At 50.9% G+C, this 26,709-nt stretch overlaps 1 protein-coding gene across 4 annotated transcripts in view; it reads right to left on the bottom strand.

Annotated features, from left to right (window-relative positions):
* Positions 1-26,709, bottom strand: part of col5a1 (collagen type V alpha 1 chain) — a 217,078-nt gene that overhangs the window by 16,442 nt on the left and 173,927 nt on the right. For all 4 annotated transcript variants that reach the window (XR_004416620.1, XM_033048653.1, XM_033048651.1 and 1 more), the window contains exons 41-60: positions 26,138-26,191; positions 23,998-24,105; positions 22,999-23,106; positions 21,467-21,520; positions 18,280-18,333; positions 18,075-18,182; positions 15,640-15,693; positions 15,476-15,529; positions 13,380-13,433; positions 11,291-11,344; positions 10,267-10,374; positions 5,800-5,853; positions 5,593-5,646; positions 5,325-5,378; positions 5,101-5,154; positions 4,340-4,447; positions 3,694-3,747; positions 3,552-3,605; positions 1,898-2,005; positions 32-85 (exon numbers count right to left, since the gene is read on the bottom strand). Coding sequence is in view for 3 of the 4 variants with exons in the window: in XM_033048653.1 (XP_032904544.1) it covers positions 32-85; positions 1,898-2,005; positions 3,552-3,605; positions 3,694-3,747; positions 4,340-4,447; positions 5,101-5,154; positions 5,325-5,378; positions 5,593-5,646; positions 5,800-5,853; positions 10,267-10,374; positions 11,291-11,344; positions 13,380-13,433; positions 15,476-15,529; positions 15,640-15,693; positions 18,075-18,182; positions 18,280-18,333; positions 21,467-21,520; positions 22,999-23,106; positions 23,998-24,105; positions 26,138-26,191 (1,404 nt within the window). In the remaining variant the exon portion in view is untranslated. The remainder of the gene's footprint in view (positions 1-31; positions 86-1,897; positions 2,006-3,551; positions 3,606-3,693; positions 3,748-4,339; positions 4,448-5,100; positions 5,155-5,324; positions 5,379-5,592; positions 5,647-5,799; positions 5,854-10,266; positions 10,375-11,290; positions 11,345-13,379; positions 13,434-15,475; positions 15,530-15,639; positions 15,694-18,074; positions 18,183-18,279; positions 18,334-21,466; positions 21,521-22,998; positions 23,107-23,997; positions 24,106-26,137; positions 26,192-26,709) is intronic.

Here is a 26,709-nt window from a genome sequence, read left to right as displayed (position 1 = left end):
GATTCATTGAATGGCTATTTTTGATACTTACCGATAACCCAGAAGGTCCTGGTGGGCCGATGGGACCAGACTGACCATGGACGCCCTGGAAGAGATCAAAAAGCATGGATGGTGAATGACCACCAAGCAGAATGAACCAGATCACAGCCGTGTGGTGGTGGTTTTGTTCAGTTAAAGTCTAGACTGTCAATCCAGAGACAATGTGTCGAACGCCGCTGCAAAAGAACTCGACAATCACAGTTCAGTTAAAAAAAACAAACAATTATTAAAAATAAAAGTGGGGCAAAACTCAATGGAATGTTGCAAAAACACAACTGGTTCACTCAAGCTCTTGAAAGAACTTCTTCAAATTCGGTAGGGATGGGCCCGAAACGTTGCCTATTTCCTTCGCTCCATAGATGCTGCTGCACCCGCTGAGTTTCTCCAGCACTTTTGGTCCACCTTGAAAGAACTTGCCCTTTATACATGTTGAAGAAGGAACTGCAGATGCTGGAAAATCGAAGACAGACAGAATTGCTGGAGAAACTCAGCGGGTGAGGCAGCATCTATGGAGCGAAGGAAATAGGCGCGTCGCGCCTATTTCCTTCGCTCCATAGATGCTGCCTCACCCGCTGAGTTTCTCCAGCAATTTTGTCTACCTGCCCTTTATACATGGTCTGGACAGAGGCAATCCTCTCATCTCCACACCTGCACACTCTGCCAATGGTCATGTGAAGATGTCGAGGAGCAGCAGTGCAGCAGGACTTTGCTGCAGGGACTACACACGTTGGTGGGGGTGATCGCCACTGTGTACTTGAGGGGGTGACTGGACACAGAGAGTAAATGGACATTGAGGGGGAGCTGCTGCCTTACAACGCTAGAGCCCGGGTTCAATCCTGACCTCAGGAGCTGTCTGTGTGGCGTTTGCATGTTCACCTCCTGTGACCGAGTGCTCCGGTTTCCTCCCACATCCCAAAGAGGTGCGGGGGTTGCGGGGCTAATTAACCCCTCTGTAAATCACCCCCCGTGAGCTCGGGGTGGATGAGAAAGTGGGATAACACGTCTGTGGAATTCTCTGCCTCAGAGGGCGGTGGAGGCAGGTTCTCTGGATGCTTTCAAGAGAGAGCTAGATAGGGCTCTTAAAAATAGCAGAGTCAGGGGAAATGGGGAGAAGGCAGGAACGGGGTACTGATTGTGGATGATCAGCCATGATCACATTGAATGGCGGTGCTGGCTCAAAGGGCCGAATGGCCTACTCCTGCACCTATTGTCTATTGGGACGACAGATGGCACAATGGGCTAAGTGTTCGGCTGGCAGCCGGTTCGAATCCCACTTGGAGTGCATACTGTCGTTGTGTCCTTGGGCAAGACACTTCACCCACCTTTGCCTGTGTGTGAATGTGTGTGAGTGATTGGTGGTGGTCGGAGGGGCCGTAGGCGCAGATTGGCAGCCACGCTTCCGTCAGTCTGCCCCAGGGCAGCTGTGGCTACAGAAGTAGCTTACCACCACCGAGTGTGACTGAGGAGTGAATGAATAATGCGATGTAAAGCGCCTTGAGTATTAGAAAGGCGCTATATAAATCCCATCCATTATTATTATTATTAACATAGAACTGGTGTGAATGGGTGATCAGTGGTCAGCATGGACCCGGTGGGCCGAAGGGCCTGTTTCTAGCTGCATCTCTAAACCATCTCTAAACTAAACTATTTAATTTCTCTCATGCCTTTAGATTGTTGGAGTAACTAACTACACAGGCAGCTCGCCACTAGATCCGCGGTGAGATGACAGTGTACATTGGGTGAGGCCCCTGGAATGCATTCACCTGGAGACTCAGGTGAGAACGTTTGGCGATTGGGAACAACCCATCCAAGCTTCACGTCGTGGTCAGGAAATACCACGAGCCATCTTAACACTTACCGAATCTCCTTTAGAACCTCCAGTTCCCTGGGGGCCAGGCAGACCCCGGTCACCCTTCTCTCCCTGTTCTCCTGGTGGTCCAATCAAACCGATCAAGCCAGGGTGACCCTGTAACACAAGATGCGCAGTCATCGATCAGTCCACAACATACTAGACCTAAAACAGCTCATCGCGCCGTGCATGCCCATCGTCTGTGGTGCCCGCTGGTCGTACCTTCAACTCCCAAGCCCGAAACTCTCGACCGTGTTCCATGTGTACATGCAGTGTGAGAGGTTGCAGCCACTGTTCGAGTACCTGAAGGGGCTGCTCCTCAAGTTTTGGCTACATTTTAGTCCAACGCTATTCATTTATGGGCACCCGGTACAGAGGGGGGAGGGTCGGGAGGGAGGAGGGGGTCTCCCTGTCGGTCTGCTCCTGGGCCTGGCCAAGATGGTGATTCGCGGGTCCAGGCAGCGGGCAGTCGAGAGTGTCCACGAGGACACTGGAGGCCTTCTGTGAACGCTGGTCACCGCAGGAGGTTGAATATATTATAGATAAAAATGTTCATATTTTAATTTGATAATTTTGTTTTAAGTGTTTTCTAAATTGTTTGAGCTTTCCGCCTTCCCCTTGTAAATTGTACATTTGTTTAAGAATCTAATAAAAAAACCTTTCCGGAAAAAAAAAAAAAAGCCCCGAAACTCTGCTGGTCCCCTTCCAAAATGCCCCATCCCTATCTCACGTTCCCCCCTCCTTACCAGTGGCTTTTGCCACCTGTCCCTTATAATGCTTGGGATCAGAATTTGGACCGATTCGGCTCCTTCGAGGAGCCTCGTACAGTTTATTCGTGCTGAAGGTGCATTCTAATTATCCATTGTGATTCCAGGGAGCAAGTACAATGGGCGCAGTGGTGGAGATGCTGCCTTACAGCGCCAGAGACCTGGGCTCGATCCTGGCTACGTATGTTGTCTGTACAGAGTTTGTATTTTCTCCCTGTCATCTGCGTGGGTTTTTATCCGAGATCTTTGTTTTTTTCTCTCACACTCCAAAGACGTACAAGTTTGTCGGTTAATTGGCTTGGGCAGAATTATAAATCGTCCCGAGTGCGTAGGGTAGTGTTAGCGTATGGGGTGATCGCTGGTCGGCCTGGACTCGGTGGGCCGAAGGGCCTGTTTCCGTACTGTGTCTCTAACATATCTCTAAATCGGATCAGCTTAGGTGGGGCATCTTGCTCACCACGGACAAGCTGGGCCAAAGCATCAAGAACTCAAAATGTCAACTGTCCATTTCCCTCCACAGATGCTGCCTGACCCGCTGAGTTCCTCCAGTTGATTCTCCTTTCTCTCGCTGTAATATCGGGTGAGCTCGCTGGAGCTCGAGCTAGGATGATGTGCACCAGTGAGAGCAGACGGTATTATAACACAGGTTCATCAGTTCACAAGTGATAGGAGCAGAATTGGGCCACTCGGCCCATCAAGTCTACTTCGCCATTTAATCGTAGCTGATCTATCTTTCCCTCTCAACCCCATTTTCCTGCCTTCTCCCCGTAACCCCTGACAACCGTACTAATCAAGAATCTATCAATTGCTGCCTTACAAATACCCATGGACTTGGTCAATCAGTTGATCAAACATCAGTTGAAGCATAAGGTTTGGATTCCCTCTGGTAAACCCACCTTCTCGCCTTTTGTTCCGGGATCGCCCTTGAGTCCTGGCAATCCGGGAGGACCCTGGAAAACAGGAGGAAATGTCAGTGCTGCAATCCCGCTCCCTCACTGTTGGCGAAACTAAGTTCTAAGTGACGGTGCGGTTACTAACCATTGGACCAGGTGGACCTGTTGGGCCCGGAGGGCCGGGGAAACCTTGTTCGCCCTGAATGTAACGAAGGAAAGGGTGCGTTAGACCAACAGAAACATAGAAACATAGAAAATAGATGCTGGAGGAGGACATTTGGCCCTTCGAGCCAGCACCGCCATTCATTGTGATCATGGCTGATCGTCCCCTATCAATAACCCGTGCCTGCCTTCTCCCCATATCCCTTGACTCCACTAGCCCCTAGAGCTCTATCTAACTTTCTCTTAAATCCATCCAGTGATTTGGCCTCCACTGCCCTCTGTGGCAGGGAATTCCATAAATTCGCAACTCTCTGGGTGAAAAAGTTTTTTCTCACCTCAGTCTTAAATGACCTCCCCTTTATTCTAAGACTGTGGCCCCAGGTTCTGGACTCGCCCCACATTGGGAACATTTTTCCTGCATCTAGCTTGTCCAGTCCTTTTATAATTTTATATGTTTCTATAAGATTCCCCCTCATCCTTCTAAACTCCAGTGAATACAAGCCTAGTCTTTTCAATCTTTCCTCATATGACAGTCCCGCCTTCCCAGGGATCAAACAGAACAAGTTGTGAAATAATAACTCGAAAAAGGTGAGGAGACACGAGGTTTGGCCCTGGGGCTCTTCACTTACGACGGGACCAGGAATTCCGCGCAGACCCTCGGAGCCGGTTTTCCCCGGTGATCCCTGGGGCCCCACTGGGCCTGTCTTGCCAGGAGGACCTTCAGCACCAGAGTCTCCCTGCGGAGAAGGAGAGACATCGTCAATAGACAATAGACAATAGGTGCAGGAGTAGGCCATTCGGCCCTTCGAGCCGGCACCGCCATTCAATATGATCATGGCTGATCATCTCCAATCAGTACCCCGTTCCTGCCTTCTCCCCATAGCCCCTGACTCCGCTATATTTAAGAGCCCTATCTAGCTCTCTCTTGAAAGCATCCAGAGAACTGGCCTCCACCGTCCTCTGAGGCAGAGAATTCCACAGACTCACCACTCTCTGTGAGAAAAAGTGTTTCCTCGTCTCCGTTCTAAATGGCTTACTGCTTATTCTTAAACTGTGGCCCCTGGTTCTGGACTCCCCCAACATCGGGAACATGTTTCCTGCCTCTAGCGTGTCCAAGCCCTTAACAATCTTATATGTTTCAACGGCTCCCTTGCAACATCAAGCTTTCCCCTCCACAGATGCTGCTCGGCCCACTGCCTTTTACAACTCAAAGGGTTGTGTGGCCGTGGGAATACTGTTCCAGGGAGTTGGCTTGGGACCTGGAGGTGGTTAGAGATGGCCTTGAGGGAAGTGGCGATAAGGCAGGAACCAGGTTAAATTGGACCGAATTCCCCAACTTTCCACGGAATAAGGCAGTACGTCCGAGCTCCAGGCTCGGTGCTTTCCTTACCTTGCCTCCTTTTTCTCCTTGTCTTCCTTCAGGACCTGTAGGACCATGGGGACCCTTAAAAAAAATATCAGAGAGAAACACAATGAAATGGTAGGTGTGTGAATGAACGCACTCCAGCCAGTGCCCACGACTCCAGCCGCCAGTGCAGCACTCTGTGTCGGGCCGACGGCAAGAGTTTGAATGAAGGTCTACAGAACTTGTTGCAGGGACAGTGTCACACTCACCCTCTTGCCCGGGGGACCAGGTGGTCCTGCCTCACCCGTCGGACCAGGGGAACCCTGGATAAAGAAAGCACAGAGAGGGTAGACAATCAGAACCTTCCTTCCAGGGAGATTTTAGGTCACAACCTCAAGGTCATTGATTAGTACGGGTGTCAGGGGTTATGGGGAGAAGGCAGGAGAATGGGGTTGAGAGGGGAAGATATATCAGCCACGATAGGTCAACCAGGTCAAATCGAGGTCAACCATCCACTGCAGACTCGTTTACACTCACAGTCTGTCCAGTTTCGCCATCTTCTCCCTTGTCTCCAGAAGGTCCATCTTGTCCCTGGTAGGAAACAGGAATCCATGTTAAGTGGGTTTCTGGTAATCGTTTGAAAGTAGTCCACGCTTAACATCCTTGGTGATGTAGCCTCCAAAGCAGAGCACATTGCCAAATGGGAGTTCTCCCCCAAAAATGAAATGTAACCAAACATCTTACCGGAGATCCAGCTTCACCAGGAGGGCCGGGGTCGCCAGGGAAACCAACTGGTCCCTAAAGGGGGAGAAAGACAGAGTAGAACGTCAGCAGCTGGTCCACCGAAGCAGCTCCAAGTGATGAGCAGAGGAAGTCCGAGGTCTACTGTGCCAACTCTACAGCTTGGGGCATGGCGTTGGGTTGGATGTGCATTCTCAAAAAACCCTTAGTGTTTATGCTGGTCTGGACCTTGCACGCTGGTCAGGCCAATATGTAAGGTAGACAAAAATGCTGGAGAAACTTAGAGGGTGCAGCAGCATCGATGGAGCGAAGGAAATAGGCAACGTTTCGAGCCGAAACCCGAAAGGGTTTCGGCCCGAAACGTTGCCTATTTCCTGAAATGGTTCCTATTCGGCCCGAAACGTTGCCTATTTCCTGAAATGGTTCCTATTCGGCCCGAAACGTTGCCTATTTCCTTCGCTCCATAGATGCTGCTGCACCCGCTGAGTTTCTCCAGCACTTTTGTCTACCTTCGATTTTCCAGCATCTGCAGTTCCTTCTTAAACACCAGGTCAATATGTAACCCAGGTGAGGAGAGTTTGCTTTGTATTATTACCTATAATGGATAGCCAGCACCTGGTGTCAAGTTTATGGCAATGGGCAGGATGGGTGTGGGAAGAGATTAGAAGCCCTTGGAGGTAGACACAAAATGCTGGAGTAACTCAGCAGGGTGAGGCAGCATCTCTGGAGAGAAGGAATGGGCGACCATTTGGGAAGCCCTTGGACTCGGGTTGGGTTTAGACTCGGTTATAATTCTGTACCCTGACAAACGTTTGAAAGAAGGGAGTCAATAGGCAATAGACAATAGACAATAGGTGCAGGAGTAGGCCATTCGGCCCGTCGAGCCAGCACCGCCATTCACTGTGATCATGTCCGATCATCCACAATCAGTACCACGTTTCTGCCTTCTCCCCATATCCCCTGACCTCTCTATCTTTAAGAGCTCTAACTAACTCTCTCTTGGCAGTCCACAGTAGGGTGAAGGATTAAAATTGGGTAAAAATCCTGGTAACTAAAACGGGATCACAGAATTTGTGAGGAAGGGGAGAAGCTCTTGGACTCAGGTTGGGTTCAGACCAGCTTTTAATTCTATACCTGGACAAACCTTTGAGCGAAGGGAGTCCACAGTAGGGCGAGGGACTGAGTGTTTAAGAAGGAACTGCAGATGCTGGAAAATCGAAGGTAGACAAAAGTGCTGGAGAAACTCAGCGGGTGTGCAGCAGCATCGATGGAACGAAGGAAATAGGCAACGTTTCGGGCTGAAACCCTTCTTCAGACTGGGTTGACTTGACATTGGATTAAAGTCCTGGGGTCCAAAAGGGGGATCACAGAATTTGAGAGGAAGAAGAGATGGGGCAATGGGTGCAGGGGTGGGACTGGGGTGCTGAGGGGAGGGTGTGCTGAAGCACCCAGTGTAATAGTTCAATCAGAGAACACTTGCCCTTTACTGCGGCCTTTAAGACCTTGCTCTGATGAGGAGAGATGATGGGTGCAAGGCTGACAAGCCTCCACAGGAAGGAAGCACAAAGCACAGGCGAAACACTTACCGAAGCAAAATCTTCGGAGAAAATCATAACTTTTGTTGGCAGAGGTCAGGAACTCACAATTAGGGGCCGATAAAGGAATGAGAGTGGGTGTTGATGAGTGCTGTGGATGTTTTAGCCACTCACCTTCAAAAGGCCTTGAATAACTTTTCAAATAGACAGTGAGAAAATATTGAAGTGGACAGGATTAAATGGGCAGTGGTACTTGTAGAATGAAAACTGCAGGGGTGGAAATAAGACACAGAGAGGGGCGATAGATGGATATCTTTCTTTCTGGTGGGAAATATGTAACGCAACTACTCCCCAGGGTAAATTATGAAGCCATTTGCCTTTCTTAATGACTTGGCATTGGTTCAGGAAGTTTGTATGCAATACAAAACTTGGCAGTACACTATACAGAAATTGAGATACTAGTTAGAAACCATGCATTGCACTTCCAGAGGCACAAGGAGCAAACATGCACGTGCCTGCTGGGCCCAATGCCCAATCAATTAGTTGTACAGGAGGGAAGCTGGTGAGATCCAGTGAACCTCCAGAGAACAAAGAGCTGACACATAGAGGTAACGGATGCAATGTATTGCAATTTAATGCAGGAGTGTATGTGGAATGAAGCACTTGGGGGAAACAAAATGGAGAGGAAGGATAAAGACAACTAGAAGGGCAAATATTTTCTATCTTCACAAAGTTGAAGCAGTTAGGGTAGTTGATCAGTCTTTGTGCTATTTTGAAACCTATTGGATAATGAAAGGCTAGATAGAGTGGATGTGGAAAGGATGTTTCCAGTAATGGGAGCGTTTAGTCTAGTTTAGTTTAGAGATCCAGCGTGGAAACAGGCCCTTCGGCCCACCGAGTCTGCGCTGACCAGCGATCCCCGTATACTAGCCCGATCCTACGCATTAGGGACAATTTACAATTTTTACTGAAGCCAATTAACCTACAAATTTGTACGTTTTTTTGAATGTGGGGCGAAACCTGAGCACCCGGGGAAAGCCCATGGGGCCACAGGGGAGAACATGCAAACTCCGTACAGACAGCATCCATAGTCAGGATTGAACCCGGGTCACTGATACTGTAAGGTAGCAACTCTACCGCTGTCCTATGTGTCACCACTGTGCAGTCTAGAACCAGCGGGCACTGTGTCAGAATAAAAGGACGTTGCTATGGAATGGAGACGAAGAGGAATTTCTTTAGCCAGAGGGTGGTGAACCTGTGGAAGTCATTGCCACAGATGTCTGTGGGGGGCCTAAACATTGTGTATTTTTAAAGCAAAGATCGATAGGCTGTTGCTTAGGAAGGGTTGCCTAAGGTTACAGGGAGAAGGCAGGAGAATGGGGTGGAAAAACAGATCAGCCATGATGGAATGGCAGAGTAGACTCGAATAATTCTGCTCCTGCATCTTATGGTCTTATGTTTGACATTCCAAATATAGACATTGAACAGAATAATTATAATGTCAAGGTTGCATTGGAGGTTGAGAGGAGACCAGAGAGAAGTATATAACATTATTAGAGGTATAGAAACATCTTTCCAGGGTGGAAATGTCAAAGGCTAGAGGGCAGAGCCCTGAGCGGAGAGGGACAAAGTTTAAAGGAGGGGTGCGGAGCAAGTTTGTTTTTAGACACAGAGGGTGGTGGGTACCAGGAAGCCGCTGCCAGGGGTGGTGGTGGAGGCAGATGTGATAGTGGTGTTTAAGAGGCTTTTAGACAGGCACAAGGATATGCAGGGGATGGAGGGATATGGATCAAGTGCAGGCAGAGGAGATTGGTTTAACTTAGTATCATGTTCGGCTTGGACACTGCAGGCTGTACTGTTCTACAGGACCCCACACTTCAGGCAGAGATGACAAGACATTGCAAGGGAACAGAAAGTAATTTACTGAGATGACACCAAGGGCGAAGGACTTTAGTTATTCGGTGAGCGGAGAGAAACAGCGATTGTTTTCCTTACAACGCAGATGCTATTCAAAAAGTTGACGGACTTGAATGGTGCAACAAGGGAGAGCTTCTCCTCTGGCTAGTGCACTGATAACCTGACAGAGATGACGGATTAGAAATAGCTGTAATTGGCCAGAGAACTGGGGATCGTATTAGGATAACATGGAGAGGTGTAATAGACTCATGGAAACTGAAGGGGAATCTAATCCCATTGGAACTCTCCAAAGTTAATTGGATGTGAGTTTGAGGCAGTTCATTTGCCGGGCTTCGGAGAAATGGTTGGAATTTAATTAGATATTTCCTGTGAACGGCTCCACAAGGCAGTGAGTGCAGAGCCTAAAAAACTGAAGGAAAGGCTGTCAGTACTGATTGTACTCATATGAAGAAAGACTGGATAGACTCGGCTTGTACTCGCTAGAATTTAGAAGATTGAGGGGGGATCTTATAGAAACTTACAAAATTCTTAAGGGGTTGGACAGGCTAGATGCAGGAAGATTATTCCCGATGTTGGGGAAGTCCAGAACAAGGGGTCACAGTTTAAGGATAAGAGAGAAGTCTTTTAGGACCGAGATGCGAAAATCATTTTTTACACAGAGAGTGGTGAATCTGTGGAATTCTCTGCCACAGAAGGTAGTTGAGGCCAGTTCAATATATTTAAGAGGGAGTTAGATGTGGCCCTTGTGGCTAAAGGGACGGTATGGAGAGAAGGCAGGTACAGGATACTGAGTTGGATGATCAGCCATGATCATATCGAATGGCGGTGCAGGCTCGAAGGGCCGAATGGCCTACTCCTGCACCTAATTTCTATGTTTTACTCGAGCAAACAGCAATGGAGAGTTTCGGGGGGGGGGGGGGGGGGGGAGGGAGGTTGGATGGAGGTTTAGAGGGATGAAGTGGACAGAGGAGGTGAGGTTGGTGTGTGAGGTGGGAGGGGGAGGTTTGAAGATACTCACGGGGCTGCCCTTTGGCCCATCGTCTCCAGATGGACCTTTCGGTCCCGGGGGGCCAGCAGAACCGGAAGGCCCCGATTCACCTTTCTCCCCACGCTCACCCCTTGATCCCTGTGGACGGCAAAGGAAACTCTTCAGCTGCACAAAACGAGGCAATACAACTTGGAATCGGATCCCTTCCAAACCCATCTGTACCAGACATTTCAGTGTAGAGGGTGGGTGCATTGCACTGATTTATAAAATGTTTATTTTTTATTTTTATCGCACAATTTAAAAAAAAAATTAACTATTTACAAAAAATACACACAAACCCACCACCATAATACAAAATCAACAAATATTCTTCAATATTATATCAGTATATCCCCATTCTATTGAGGATACCCTCCACCCCCCCCCTGGTGCCCAGTGATCCCGGAAACCCCCCAGGGCGCCCGTGGACAGTGCGCAGTCCCTTTCTAAAACCACCCGGGCACGGACGTATCCCCGGAAAAGGGGCAGGCAGCCGGCTCGGGCAGAGTCCTCCACCGCCTGGCACTGTGACTCGGGGATGGCCAGCTTGGCCAGGCCCAGGATCAACCCAACCAGGACATCTTCGGCCCTGCTCTCTCCCCTACGCACAGGGTGTCCAAAGATGAGGACGGTGGGTGTGAAGTGCAGCTGGAAGGAGCAGCCCCTTTAGGTATTGGAACAGTGGCTGCAGCCTCACACAGTCCGTGGAACACAGACTCTTCCAGCCCGCAGCAGTGGCAGGCGACTGGCGAATCTGTGAACCGCGAGAGAAACAGGTTGCAAGGGACTCCTCAGTGCAATACCCTCCACCCCAGGTCCCCGATGTAGAGGGGGGAAATCCCTGCCTATAGGGGGCCCCCCCTCACGACCAGAAGGCAACACCGACCGCCACTTCGTGTCTGGACGGTGGACCAGGGCGAGGAGATGCAGGGTGTGGAGGAGGAGCCCGTACAGGACACGCCTCCCTGCGTCTAGTTGAAGTGCTCGGTTAAAGAGAGGAGAGCAGAGTACTTACCGGTTGGCCAATGTATCCCACAGGTCCAGGGGCACCCGGTTCGCCAGAGTCACCCTGCAGAGAAACACACAGAGTGAAGGGGAGTGTACTCAGTCAAAGCAGAGGAGAGACACAAACGGCTGGAGTTACTCTGCGGGTCAGGCAGCATCTCTGGAGAAAAGGAATAGATGATGTTTCGGGTCGAGACCCTTCATCAGAATGAGAGTCAGGGAGGGGGGCGGGGACACAGGAGATAGGAAAGGTCCAGAACAAAGCAGAGCCTGCATCGATGACGCAGGACAGGTGGAGCCCACAATGGTCCATTGTTGGCTGGGCACGAAGTGATAACGAAGGAGTACGAATGGTGGAATTAGCAAGTGGACTAGGGTGGGGAAAGGACGATGAGCAAATCAAAGAAACCAAAGCAGAATCTACAAGAACATACTAACTAACATTCGAGAGAGACCCATGGAAGGACACAATAATAATAATAATAATAAATTTTATTTATGGGCGCCTTTCAAGAGTCTCAAGGACACCTTACAAAAATTGAGCATGTAGACGAAAAACATGTAAGGGGAATGAAATAAATAGTAGAGACATGACTAATACACAAAGTAAAGACAGAATTCAATACAAAACACAGTATGAGGCAATTAATGCACAGATGAAAAGGGACGGGGACGTGGGGCTAAGGATAGGCAGAGGTGAAGAGATGGGTCTTGAGGCGGGACTGGAAGATGGTGAGGGACACGGAATTGCGGATCAGTTGGGGGAGGGAGTTCCAGAGCCTGGGAGCTGCCCTGGAGAAGGCTCTGTCCCCAAAACTGCGGAGGTTGGACTTGTGGATGGAGAGGAGAGCGGCTGATGTGGATCTGAGGGACCGTGAGGGTTGGTAGGGGGAGAGGAGGTCAATGAGATATGGGGGGGCCAGATGGTGGAGGGCTTTGTAGGTGAGGATCAGGATTTTGTAGGTGATCCGGTGGGAGATGGGAAGCCAGTGAAGTTGTTTGAGGACTGGAGTGATGTGATGCCAGGATTTGGTGTGGGTGATGAGTCGGGCGGCTGCGTTCTGGACCAGTTGGAGTCGGTTGATGTAGGTGGAGCTGATGCCAAGGAGAAGTGAGTTGCAATAGTCCAGTCGGGAGGAGATGAAGGCATGGATGAGTCTTTCAGCAGCAGGCGGTGTGAGAGAGGGTCTGAGTTTGACAATGTCGGCAGTAACACTGCATTAGTCTTAATGATTAACAATGTGTGCCAATCTCAGTGGTTAACAGTGCTGTGCCAGTGCTAGTGTTTAACAGTAATAGTTCATTAATCCCAGTAGTTAACAGTAAATGCATGCTAGTATCAATGGTTATCAGTAACAGTGTGCTTGGTGTAGTTTAGAGATACAGCATGGAAACAGACCTTTGGCTCACTTGGGACGACAGATGGCACAATGGGCTAAGTGTTCGGCTGGCGACCGGAAGGTGGCCGGTTCGAATCCCGCTTGGAGTGCATACTGTCATTGTGTCCTTGGGCAAGACACTTCACCCACCTTTGCCTGTGTGTGAATGTGTGTGAGTGATTGGTGGTGGTTGGAGGGGCCGTAGGCGCAGATTGGCAGCCACGCTTCCGTCAGTCTGCCCCAGGGCAGCTGTGGCTACAGAAGTAGCTTACCACCACCGAGTGTGACTGAGGAGTGAATGAATAATGCGATGTAAAGCGCCTTGAGTATTAGAAAGGCGCTATATAAATCCCATCCATTATTATTATTATTACTGAGTCGTGCCACACACACACTGCATACTGGGGACAATTTCCAATTTTTACCAAAGCCAATTAACGTCTTTACAAATCTGAACGTCTTTGGGAGTGTGGGAGGAAACCGGAGCACCCGGAGAAAACCCACGTGGTCACGGGGAGAACGTGCAAACTCCGTACAGACAGGGCAGCAATTCTACCACTGTGCTGCCGTGCTATTCCGAACAGTGATAGCATGCCAGACCCAATGACCACCAATAATACTATCAATGGGAGGTACAACTTGATGATTCCCACTGGGAGAGACAGACTGTGAGCAGCTTTCAGATACTGATGCAAGGCAAGAATGAAGTGAGGCAGTTACCTTCTCGCCCACAGCTCCAGGGTTCCCGATCCCTCCCGCAGGACCTTGTGGACCCTGCAATGGGAAGAACATATCAGATGTTAAAGCAGTATGTGTAGGAAAGAACTGCAGATGCTGGTTTAAATCGAAGGTGGACACAAAATGCTGCAGTAAATCCTGGAGGCAGCATCTCCGGAGAGAAGGAATGGGTGACGTTTCGGGTCGAGACCCTTGTTTAGACGTGAAAGCAGATTGGGAGCTGAAGCGCAAGATTCAATCTAAACATTGGCATTCAGGTCACTGTATGCATGCAGCGTATGTCCTGCACGTCAATGTTCTATTTTAGAGCTTGCTTGTGTGATCATAATTCACCTGAGTACAACACCATTGGAGCAACCACAGTGGGGAGCTTTGACTAATGTTCACAAAGTCCTTCCCTGCTGTAAATGCCTTGCCTTTATTCAGGTCAGGAGTTGCAAATTTGCTGTGTCTCTCAGTACTCTGTGGTGTTTTCCAAACTCCCTTAAGGGGCTGTCCCACTGCCGGGGACCTAATTTGCGTGTTTAGAAGCGTTTGCGCTCGACTCAAACTCGCAGCATGGTCGACACGTGGTCCTCGGAGGTCACTGTAAATCTCCTTCATGCTCGAGGGAAGTTCCCGCATATTCGCGGCCTCTGTTTGGTCGAGTAAAAATTGGTTCTTTTGAACTGTTAGTGCAGTGATACTCAGGTCGCGATGTAGTTACAGGCAGTCGAGGGCAGCCGTAGGCTAGCTCCTTCGCTGACTGGGCATTTTAATTGGCTCATTGGAGTTTTCAGAACCAAGGAAAACCGACCGGTAATGTTAAATGCCCGCTAAACTTTATTAAAAGTTGTCTGGCTTCTTAAAAGTGGCTCCACTCCTTCTCCCCCCCCTTTCTCTCCGCTCTCTAAAGGACTTACCGTACACTGTGCCAGCCGTCTTTTACCTTCCTGTTCATCGCGGGTGTAAATTTCAGACAGCGTTCCCCCGCTTTCCCTGGCCCCCGCCTTTGCGATGTGTTTGTGTGTGTGTGTGTGTGCTGACGGTCGATCCAGCTCGCGGTTTCATCGCGTACGGTCGATCCAGCTCGAGGTATTTCCAGGCGAGTGCCCTCGAGCTTGAAGGTCGAAGACAGTTGCCGAAAAGTCGCGTTAGTGGGACAGGCCCTTTACACACTGTCTCCCACTCTTGACTTCCCCAATGTCTGAATACAAGATCTAATATGAGACGGAGTCACCCCCCAAGCAAGAGACCCTATTGTAAGGGAAACTCCATCCTACACATTCACTGGTCACAACCATGCCAACATGGTCACCAACTTCCAGCAGCCCATCACCATTCTAGTTTTTGGTAAGACTTAAGGGATTGGACAGGCTAGATGCAGGAAAAATGTTCCCCATGTTGGGGGAGTCCAGATCCCAGGGGTCACAGTTTAAGAATGAGGGGTAGGCTATTTAGGACTGAGATGAGGAAAAACCTTTCCACCCAGACAGTTGTGCATCTGCGAAATTCTCTGCCACAGAAGGCAGTGGAGGCCAATTCAATGGATGTTTTCAAGAGAGAGTTAGATAGAGCTCTTGGGGCTAATGGAATCAAGGGATATGTGGAAATAGCAGGAACGGGGTACTGATCCTGGATGATCAGCCATGATCATATTGTCCAAGAAGGAACTGCAGATGCTGGAAAATCGAAGGTAGACAAAAGTGCTGGAGAAACTCAGCGGGTGCAGCAGCATCTAAGGAGCGAAGGAAATAGGCAACGTTTCGGGCCGAAACCCAAGGGTTTCGGCCAGAAACGTTGCCTATTTCCTTTGCTCCTTAGATGCTGCTGCACCCGCTGAGTTTCTCCAGCACTTTTGTCTACCAGCCATGATCATATTGAATGGTGGTGCTGGCTCGAAGGGCCGAATGGCCTACTACTCCTGCCCCTATTTTCTCTGTTTCTGTGAGTCAATCTTGCATTTTGGCAGAGGCATAGCTAAACTGAAGGATCTGCCAGCTAGGAGGAAATGTGTGGAATGGCACGCAGACTGGATGAGTTTCCCTTCAAGGTTGCTGTGGAAGGAAGATAAAAGAGTTGAAAGGAGGGCTACTTACATCTGCCCCTGGGGAGCCAGAGGGACCTCTGGGTCCTGGTGGGCCAGGTGGACCCTGATAATGAGAAACATTGGACAAGTCAGTGAAAGGACCATCGTTAGTCTTTGAAACAACTTCAATGATAAGAAAGCTTCTGTAGACGGCATTAAGATGCCCGCACTCACCATAGGCCCGACGTCCCCTGTCTCGCCCTTCTCACCTTGAGAGCCAGGTAGCCCCTGGAAAAGATGCGAATGTTCCATGGTTATTATCTCTGCAGTCTGCCACAGGGCAACGCGGCTCGCCCCTGCCACCACCGAGCCACGGCTGATCCCAGTAGCCGTACAATGTTGTCACTGATCACATGTTCTGAAGGACCACGTGCCGGAACTTCCCATGGGCGGCACTGCCCACCCTCACCTGCCCTCACCTGCCCTCACCTGCCCTCACCTGCCCTCACCTGCCCTCACCTGCCCTCACCTGCCCTCACCTGCCCTCACCTGCCCTCACCTGCCCACCCTCACCTGCCCTCACCTGCCCTCACCTGCCCTCACCTGCCCTCACCTGCCCTCACCTGCCCTCCCTCACCTGCCCTCACCTGCCCTCCCTCACCTGCCCTCACCTGCCCTCACCTGCCCTCACCTGCCCTCACCTGCCCTCACCTGCCCACCCTGGCCTGCCCTCACCTGCCCTCACCTGCCCTCACCTGCCCGCCCTGGCCTTTACAGGGGCCGAGGGCGAGGGGTAGGAGAGTGGGAGGTGGGTGGAGTTGCGGAGAACAGCGGGGTGGGGTGGGGTGGGGTGGGGTGGGGTGGGGTGGGGTGGGGTTCTGGTGGGGTGGGGTTCTGGTGGGGAGGGGGTGGGGTGGGGTGGGGTGGGGTGGGGTGGGGTGGGGTGGGGTGGGGTGGGGTGGGGAGTGGTGGGGTGGGGTGGGTGGGGTGGGGTGGGTGGTGGGAGTGGTGGGGAGTGGTGGGGGTGGGGTGGGGTGGGGTGGGGTGGGGTGGGGAGTGGTGGGGAGTGGTGGGGTGGGGTGGGGTGGGGTGTGGTGGGGTGTGGAGTGGGGTGTGGTGGGGAGTGGTGGGGTGGGGTGGGGTGGGGTGGGGTGGGGTGGGGTGGGGTGGGGTGGGGTGGGGTGGGGTGGGGTGGGGTGGGGTGGGGTGGGGAGTGGTGGGGATGTGGTGGGGTAGGGGTGGGGTGGAGGTGGGGTGGGGGGTGGGTGGGGTGGGGGTGGGGTGGGGTGGGGGGGGGGGGGGGGGGGGGGGGGGGGGGGGGTGGGTTGGGGTGGGGTGGGGTGGGGTGGGGTTGGGTGGGGTTGGGTGGGGTGGGGTGGGGAGTGGTGGGGAGTGGTGGGGTGGGGTGGGGTGGGGTGGGGTGGGGCGGGGTGGGGAGTGGGTGGGGTGGTGAGGGGGTGGGGTGGGGTGGGGTGGGGGTGGGGTGGGGAGGGGGTGGGGTGGGGAGGGGTGGTGGGGGTGGGGTGGGGTGGGTGGGGGGTGGGGTGGGGGTGGGGTGGGGAGTGGTGGGGTGGGGTGGGGTGGGGTGGGGAGTGGTGGGGTGGGGTGGGGAGTGGTGGGGTGGGGAGTGGCGGGGTGGGGTGGGGTTCTGGTGGGGTGTGGAGTGGCGGGGTGGGGAGTGGTGGGGCAGGGAGCGGTGGGGATGGTGCAGAGGCATGGTGGATGAAGGCAGTGAACAACGGCTCCCAAACGGCAAGGTTTGCCGCCCATGCTCCACCTCCCCTCACCCGAGACCCGTCTCACCTCCTCCATTAAAGAAAGCAATAGTAGTGAGCATCAAATCATCAAACAGCAGAGAATGAAGACATAGGGAGAGGAGTGGGATGCTTTGCTGCCTAGGCATATCCGTCATCTTCTGATCAATGGCACCTCCCTTTTCCCTACACCCCTGCCCCCCAATATCTGCAGTACATAATAATGCATCAGCCCCATCAGTCCCCACTTTACCATCTTGAAAACTACAGTCGAGTCACCCTAGAGCCCAGGTTTATCCCAGTTGTCATATATTGTCGCCATTGATAACATGTTCTGAAAGACCAGCTTTTATTGGGATTCTAAGTATGTCCCTTGGACGTTTCTGTTGTTGCTAGTAGCTTTGCTAAGAGAAATGGTGGGAATGATTCTCAATAATATTTCACATGGTAACAGCTGATATCATTGCCTTTCTTCCTACCCCCCCCCCCCCCCACCCCCCCCCCTCACCAAAAAAAATCCTTACCCTCCATCTTCTGAAAATGACTACTCTTCTGACAGGCAAGGGTTCTACACCTTCCATCGACTGATACCGAATTAGTAGTAAGAAAAGTGTGGAAAGGAACTGCAGATGCTGGTTTAAACTGAAGACAGACACAAAATGAAGGTGTAACTCAGTGGGTCAGGCAGCATTTATAAAGAAAAAGGATGTGTGACGTTTTGAGTCAGAAGCCTACAACTCTTAGAGGTAAGAGACTTCAATTGTCTACAGTTCATTACAAGTCTCCACTTTGGTTTCATTCAAGATTTTATCAGCTACAGCAACAAAGGTTCTGAAATGAATGGGCAGTGCAGAGTTTCAATCTACAGGGTGGTGTATTGCAAGGATCGACGCTAGAAGACTTTCAGCAACATACCTGCAGACCAACTGGACCAGGAGGTCCCAGGAAACCCCTTGGGCCTTCATCACCTTTCTGGCCAAAGAGACCTTGCTGCCCTCTGGGACCAGGATCACCATCAGCACCCTAAAACACAAGCAAGGCAGGGCAAGTCAGTACTCTCACCGTAAAACTCCGCTGCTCAGGAAATCGTGGAGCTGCGAGGAATAGTGACTGTACTCACAGCTGGTCCGGGTTGTCCAATGGGGCCTTGAGGACCTGACGGACCAGGTGGACCCTGTAAAGAGAAGATCAGAAAGTTAATGGTGAACGTTACACGGGGCCACACCAACAAGACTGGGGCAGATCCATTTGCATCAGATGACCATTCGTGCCATTGTTGCCTTGCCCGCAGCTCTTCTGCTCACATTAATGTGGATTAACGAGAGTACAGAGGCTCGTCGGATCGCGGACCTGCCCGAAGGCTCGTCGGGAGTTGGAGACGTAGCATGTGCTGGAGGAAGGTGAACCGGAGTATTGCCTCCAGCGCCTTCAAGGTCGGATGCAGGAGGTGCCTCTGGGACACAAAGGGGGCCGGACGGGGAGAAGAGAGGGACGTCGGGTCACGAGAACTGCTCCAGTGCATCAAGCAGGTGGGCCGACCAGGCTTTGGAATTGGTGCCAAAACATGGCGGTGTCTGCTTGTGAAATATATGCAAAATGTGTTTAACTGTGACAAATAATGCACACTTGAAACCACGTTTGGCATCTTTGGTGGACGGATGCATTCGCCCATTTTGTATCCGGGCTGGGATGAAAGCAACACGTGAAAGTCATGAAGCACAAGTAATGGAATGAAGCGGTGGAATTATCTCATTTAAGGATCTCCACGGCAGACTCCAGTTAAGCTGGGATCACTCCTCGATTGGGGCCACATACATCTATCTTGAGCCCAAGAGTTGGCCACTTCTCAATGCCAAAACCTACTCTTCTAGTGAGTTTAGTTTTTAGAGATACGGCGCAGATAACAGGCCCCTCGGCCCACTGAGTCCGCGCCGACCAGCGGTCGCCCGTACACTAACCCTGTCCCACACACTTGGGACAATCTGCGATCTTTACCAAAGCCAATTAACCGACAAACATGTACGTCTTTGGGATGTGGGAGGAAACCGGAGCACCCGGGGAAAACCCACGCGGTCACGGGGAGAACGTACAAACTCTGTAAAGACAGCACCCGTAGTCAGGATTGAACCTAGTACTCTGGCGCTGTAAGGCAGCAACTCTACCGCTGCGCCACCATACTCTCCTAGTTGCAAAACCTTTTTAGTTAAAGGCTATATTTTTCCCTCAGCTCTTCCACAACAGGAATATTTTTATTTGTGTAGTGCTTCTCCTGCTACTAGGACATCTGAGAGTGATTTACAGCCACTGCTGCATTTCTGATGTGTAGTTAATGTTACAGGAAATACAGCTAGTGGGATTATCTGCTTCAATAACATTGATTGATGGGTAAGTGGTGCCTGGGCTGCAGGGAAGGGCTCCCCTGCTTTTGCTTTGAAATAGTGCCATGGGATGTGTATGTTCACCGGTGAGAATAGACATCTGTTTAACGCCTTGTGTGAAAGATGGAATGAGCCGGCCTCAGCTCCGGAGTGCCAGCCCACAGCTCAGGTCTCTGGATCAGGATTTCAACCCGCCACCTTCTGAGGTAGCGTTAACAGGCCCTTCGGCCCAACTTGCCCACACCGACCAACATGTCCCATCTACACTAGTCCCACCTGCCCGTGTTTGGTCCAAATCTCTCTGCTCCTTTGTAACTGTAGGCGCCCTATACGTGGCGACCCTTTGCATACTTTGTGTGTGGTTTCACTGTGACATGCCACATGTGCTAACATATAATCAATCCATGATCCTTTGTAGGGCTTTGTGAGCAGTGTTTGGATGGGTTTATTATTTTAACCAGTGATCATATGGTGGCCATTTCACCATGTGGGGCTACATCAAGCTACCTGACCAGGGACATCAGACTCATCTTATTATCCCAGTGAACAAGACCTCGTAATGTGTCGCCTATGACTTACTGGGAATTTCTTTCACATCCCATATTCAGAAGACTCTGGATTTGATCCGCAAAGAGACTGGAGTGATTCATCCTGATGTGAGCGTTCTATGCTCCCAGTCTCATCTCTAGGACAAGACGGAAGCTTCCTCAATCCTCCAGTTTTCTTCCTCAAGTGAAAATGATTGATGACACTAACTTGGCAAAGAGGGGAGCTGATCACGCTGATCAACCTCATCGATAGTTATTCACAACCTATTGTTATTCAAAATCCCAGTCATTTAACCCAGTGATTCCCAACCTGGCAAATTTCAGGGGGGGCCACAGAAAAATGTTGGGATTTAGGGGGCCACAGGTTCAATGAAGGGGGCCACAGAGCTACCACCCTGTTGCCTCCTAAATTTCAGTTCTACTAAATTTAAATCTATGTAGTTGAAATATTTTTGATGTTTGTGGAATAGAATAAAAGAGAATATTTGTGCAATTAATAGACACTGATATTTTTATGGAAGGTATTATAATATTGAAGTACTTTTTTTTCACTAATAATTTTAGGGGGGGGGGGGGGGGGGTGGGTGTGGCACAGACAAATTAAAAGATCCCAAGGGGGCCCTGAGCTAAAAAAAGGTTGGGAACCACTGATTTAACCCATTGCTATTGGTGGAATCTAGTGGACAAACCAGCCATCTCATGACTGGTTAGACTCCATCACAGGGTTATGGCTGGGAGATGTTATATAACCATATAACAATTACAGCACGGAAACAGGCCATCTCGGCCCTACAAGTCCGTGCCGAACAACTTTTTTCCCTTAGTCCCACCTGCCTGCACTCAAACCATAACCCTCCATTCCCTTCTCATCCATATGCCTATCCAATTTATTTTTAAATGATACCAACGAACCTGCCTCCACCACTTCCACTGGAAGCTCATTCCACACCGCTACCACTCTCTGAGTAAAGAAGTTCCCCCTCATGTTACCCCTAAACTTCTGTCCCTTAATTCTGAAGTCATGTCCTCTTGTTATGGGAAACAAAATGCTGCTGTAACTCAGCGGTTCAGGCAGCATCTCCGGAGAACTTGGATAAGTGATGCTTCAGGTCGGGACTCACTTCCTGAATTGACTCTCTGAGAGGTTTCTCCTGGACTGGCGGAGCCCCCAAGTCCAAGTGGTGGCTGTTATACTTCCCTGCAACGCAGGCAGGGCTGACGACGGGCCAGTGTGTGCACCACTAGATCTGAGAACATTGTCCACCGGACAATCGGTGGTGGGACCTCGGCCCGGCTGAGCCGGACAAACCCCGCTGGGAGGCCAGGACTCACCCGTTTGGAATGGGCTTGGAACTGGCGGCTCAGTGTTGGCGATTCTCACCTGTTCACCCTTGTCAGCCTTGCTGCCCTTTTGTCCCGGCTCTCCAGGTTCACCCTGTTTGGGGTAGAAAAGGGAACAATTAAAGATCATCAGCTGTGAAAAGAAAACGATTCAAATCTGCAAACGCGAGTCATTCCCAGTATCTCAGTCCCTATAACATGTTCCCAGTATCTCAGTCCCTATAACACACGCCCAGTATCTCAGTCCCTATAACACACTCCCAGTATCTCAGTCCCTATAACACACTCCCAGTATCTCAGTCCCTATAACACATTCCCAGTATCTCAGTCCCTATAACACATTCCCAGTATCTCAGTCCCTATAACACACGCCCAGTATCTCAGTCCCTATAACACGTTCCCAGTATCTCAGTCCCTATAACACACGCCCAGTATCCTTTCTTACGTGAATTAACTCCAGTGCCCTCATTCTCTGCACCACATTCCCTCCTAACCCTCCTCAACACTGCCAGTGGGACCAAGAACCAGTGCGGCCGAAGGATCATCGGAGGGCGGAGGCAGGAGGGAGCAGGAGACGTCGGACGCGAGGAGCGTGGTCAGAAGGAGAATGTGCAAACTCCACACAGACAGCACTCGAGGTCAGGGTTGAACGTGGATCGTGGACCTTTGGCGCTGTGAAGCGGAGGCCACACCAGCTGTGGCGGTGCTGGCTCGAAGGGCCGAATGGCCTACTCCCGCACCTATTGTCTATTGTCTCCCCACAGCTGACTGGTCCCAGTATGAAGTCGCTATTCTTGAATTCCCTGTCGGTCAATGAATGATGAAAACACTCATGGACCATAGATCTGATGTCTCTGCAAGCCAGAAATGTTTCTCTAGGTTTACCATATCACAGTCTCTGTTAGTTACACAGAGAGGAGACTGATAATCTTTCCTGACAGTTGCACCCTCTTTGTTCAGATGCCATCCTTGAAAATGGTCTTAGCCCCTTCCCCAATACCTGGTGTTCCCAGAGTAGTTGTAGTGGCCTGGATGAGGTCAGGAAAAGGCCAGACGCCAGGCAGGTTCAGAAGTCGTTTAATGAATCATGGCAAACACACAGAACGCCCGCGAGCAGGACCCGGGAAACCCCAATGGTCAGACAATCGTCCTTGTCCCTCAAGAGCCGAGAGGGATGACCCAAGGTGTGGCCTGACCCCCAGGGACCCCCACAGGGGTATGATACCATACCATACGAGACAATAGAACTTGTTTTATCCCAGGAGGGAAATTGATCTGCCAATAATCATAAAACGCCAGATATGTGAAACATTAAATTAAAGTGACAAGCGGAAAGGATTGGGGATGGGCAAAGAATGGGGATGGGGGGGGTGGGGGAGTCAGTCTACCCCACGACAGAAGGGGGGAGGAGGTGTACAGCTTGATAACCACAGAAAAGAAGGATTTCCTGTGGCGTTCTGTGCTGCATCTTGGTGGAACCAGCCCAGTTTTACATTGTTATCTTTCCACAACACAAGTTTGTATTTCCCACGAACCCACATTGCATTTGGAGTGTGTTCCCCATGTACCCACCTTGTCTCCATCTTCACCTGGTAGACCCGCTGATCCTGCTGAACCTGGCAGACCAACTGGACCCTGGATTCCATCCCGGCCGGCTGGCCCCTGAGGCCCTTTCTCACCCTGCACGTGGAACAGAGACAGGAGCGGTGACAATCGACCGCCGTACAGCACACACCGACCGGCACAACGCTGGCTGCCGACTGATGCCTCTGGATTCTCAGACCCCTTCAATCTCCACCTCATGATGAAGGAATGAATCATTGTCCCGAAACACTGGTGGCAGTGTGGACAGAGCAAGGTATCCAGTGTGGGTGACAGTGTGGACAGAGCAAGGTATCCAGTGTGGGTGACAGTGTGGACAGTGGAAGGTATTCAGTGTGGGTGACAGTGTGGACAGTGGAAGGTGCCCAGTGTGGGTGACAGTGTAGACAGTGGAAGGTGCCCAGTGTGGGTGACAGTGTGGACAGTGGAAGGTATCAGTGTGGGTGACAGTGTGGACAGTGGAAGATACCCAGTGTGGGTGACAGTGTGGACAGTGGAAGGTATCAGTGTGGGTGACAGTGTGGACAGAGCAAGGTATCCAGTGTGGGTGACAGTGTGGACAGTGGAAGGTATCCAGTGTGGGTGACAGTGTGGACAGAGCAAGGTATCCAGTGTGGGTGACAGTGTGGACAATAAAAGGTACCCAGTGTAGTAATAAAATGGACAGTACGAGGTAGCCAGTGTAGTAATGGTATGGACAGTGCAAGGTGTAGTGGCAATGTCCGCAGTCAGGCACGCAGTGTACTGCCAGTAGACTGTTGTGGTGACGTACAGCAGGTCAGGTACCCAGTGTGGTGATGTTGTAGGCAGGTGAAGGCGAAGACTGTGGAGGTAATATACAGTGAGTTGTGTACCGAATGTAATCACGGTGTAGACAGAGTCGTGTACGCTGACTGTTGACGCACAGCGCGGTACGTTGCATCGACCACGCGGCGTTTACACGGTTCTGTCGCGAGACATTGTACTCACGGGGGTTCCCTTTTCACCAGCAGGGCCTGGTGGTCCTTGAGGTCCTGGTCGCCCCGGGAGACCAATGGGCCCAGCGGGGCCGGCTAGACCACGGTCACCTGGTGAACCCTTGGATGAAAAATAAAACAGCGAGGTTAAAGGTTAATAATTACCAACAATCCTGAACCTGTCATGTCAATTATGAAAGGTATGGAAGGGATTTACACGTTCTGTTGACTAATTGTCCAGGTTGGAGGCGGTTGTGAGGTGGGCCGAGCTCTGGGTGGTTCAATGTGATGCTGGGGAAGGTGGGGGGTCCACTTGCCTGACTTCTAGTTTTAAGTTTTTAGCTTTAGAGATACAGCGCGGAAACAGGCCCTTCGGCCCACCGAGCCCGTGCCGACCAGCGATCCCCGTACACGAACACCTATCCCACACCCCCACGGACAGTGTACAATCTTTGGCGAAGCTGCGCGACTTTGGCGTGTGGGAGGAAACCGACGCGTCTGGGGAAACCACACGCGGTCACTCCGTACAGACTGCACCCGTGGTCAGGATCGAACCCCTGTCTCTGGCGCTGTGAGGCAGCATTAATACAAGCATTGAAGAGACTTTTAGATAGGCACATGGATATGGAGGGATGTGGAAGATTTACATAAGAGGAGATTAGTTTATTAGGACCTGATGCTGCCCTGTTCCATATTCTATGTTCTTCTGCAGTTCTTCTGCATAGGTTCACCAGATTGATCCCTGGGATGGCGGGACTGTCAAATGAGGAAAGATTGAAAAGACTAGGCTTGTATTCACTGGAGTTTAGAAGGATGAGGGGGTGATCTTATAGAAACATATAAAATTATAAAAGGACTTGACAAGCTAGATGCAGGAAAAATGTTCCCAATGTTGGGCGAGTCCAGAACCAGGGGCCACACAGTCTTAGAATAAAGGGGAGGTCATTTAAGACTCAGGTGAGAAAAAAAGTTTTCACCCAGAGAGTTGTAAATTTATGGAATTCCCTGCCACAGAGGGCAGTGGAGGGGGTCCCTCTACGCAGGGATTCTCCCCCTCTACATTGGGGACCTGGGGTGGAGGGTATTGCACCGAGGTGTTCCCTGCAACCTATTTCTCTCGCGGTTCACAGACTCGCCAGCCGCCTGCCACGTTTGCGGGCTGGAAGAGTCTGTGTACCACGTGTACATGGAGTGCGTGAGGCTGCAGCCACTGTTTGAATATCTAAAGGGGCTGCTCCTTGCCTTCTGGCTGCATTTTTCACCCACCATCCTCATCTTTGGACACCCTGTGCGTAGGGGAGAGGGTAGGGCTGAAGATGTGCTGGTTGGGTTGCTCCTGGGCCTGGCCAAGCTGGCCATCCGCGAGTCACGGCGCCAGACGGTGGAGGGCTCTACCCGAGCCGGCTGCCTGCCCCTTTTCCGGGGATACGTCCGTGCCCGGGTGCGGATGGAAAGGGAATACGCCCTGTCTACGGGCACCCTGAGGGAGTTCCGCGACCGCTGGGCACCGAGGGAGGTTGAATGTATCCTTGACAAGGATTGTAATATAGTTGTTTAGCAGTTGATTAGCATAATTGTTGATCTTGCATTATGGTAGTGTTTTGTTTTATTGTATTGTAAATACAATTTTAATATTTGAATAAATATTTTTGATTAAAAAAAAAAAAAAAAAAAAAAAACAGAGGGCAGTGGAGGCCAAGTCACTGGATGGATTTAAGAGAGAGTTAGATAGAGCTCTAGGGGCTAGTGGAGTCAAGGGATATGGGGATAAGGCAGGCACGGGTTCTTGATTGGGGACGATCAGCCATGATCACAATGAATGGCGGTGCTGGCTCGAAGGGCCGAATGGCCTCCTTCTGCACCTATTTTCTATGTTTATTTTACAACAGTCTCAAAGTTAGACAATGCCTTGGCAAAGTGACCAATCCTTCAGCACACGGGACTGAAAATCCGAATTCTTGTGTATTTTATTTTTGGTAAAACATGTGTTCACAGATGTGAAAGTAGGACAGAAGGGGCAATTGAAAATGCTATTTGATTGGGTGCGGTGGTTGGAGGTGGAAGGCAAGATACGAAACCACCACCTGGCAACATCAGTGTCCGCATCCACCTGGGATCTGGGGCATCCTTTGTTCAGGTTATCTCTCACTTACCAGCGAGCCTGGGGGACCAGGAGGCCCTTCACTGCCCTTCAGACCGATCTGACCCTGTGGACAGAGAAAAAGTAACAGTCAGTGTCGGAAGGAACTGCAGATGCTGGTTTACACCGAAAATAGACACAAAATGCTGGAGTAACTCAGCATCTCTGGAGGAAAGGAATAGGTGACATTTCGGGTGGTGACCCTTCTTCAGACTGAGAATAGGTGACGTTTCGGCTCTAGACCCATCTTCAGACTGAGCTATAGTCTGAAGAATGGTCTCAACCCAAAACATCACCTATTCCTATTCTCCAAGTAGCAGTCAGTGCTGGTTTGGCATCACATGTGTAGTCTATCCTGGATACTGGGCTGGTTTGGTGAGCCTGCTTTGACATAGTCCATTCTGCTGCCACCAACACACAGTAGACACAGGAGAGTTGCCCAGACTCTTGACTCCAGGCTATATTTATGTTTTAGTTCAGGTTAGAGATACGGGGCAGAAACAGGCCCGACAGCCCACCAAGTCCGCGCCGACCAGCGATCCCCGTGCAGTAGCAGTATCTCACACACTAGGGACAATTTACAAT

This window comes from Amblyraja radiata, chromosome 32 (genome assembly GCF_010909765.2).
Source record: "Amblyraja radiata isolate CabotCenter1 chromosome 32, sAmbRad1.1.pri, whole genome shotgun sequence".
Taxonomy (NCBI): Eukaryota; Metazoa; Chordata; class Chondrichthyes; order Rajiformes; family Rajidae; genus Amblyraja; species Amblyraja radiata.
The sequence above is the reverse complement of the archived record's forward strand: the minus strand, read 5'-3'. Positions and strand labels throughout refer to the sequence as shown.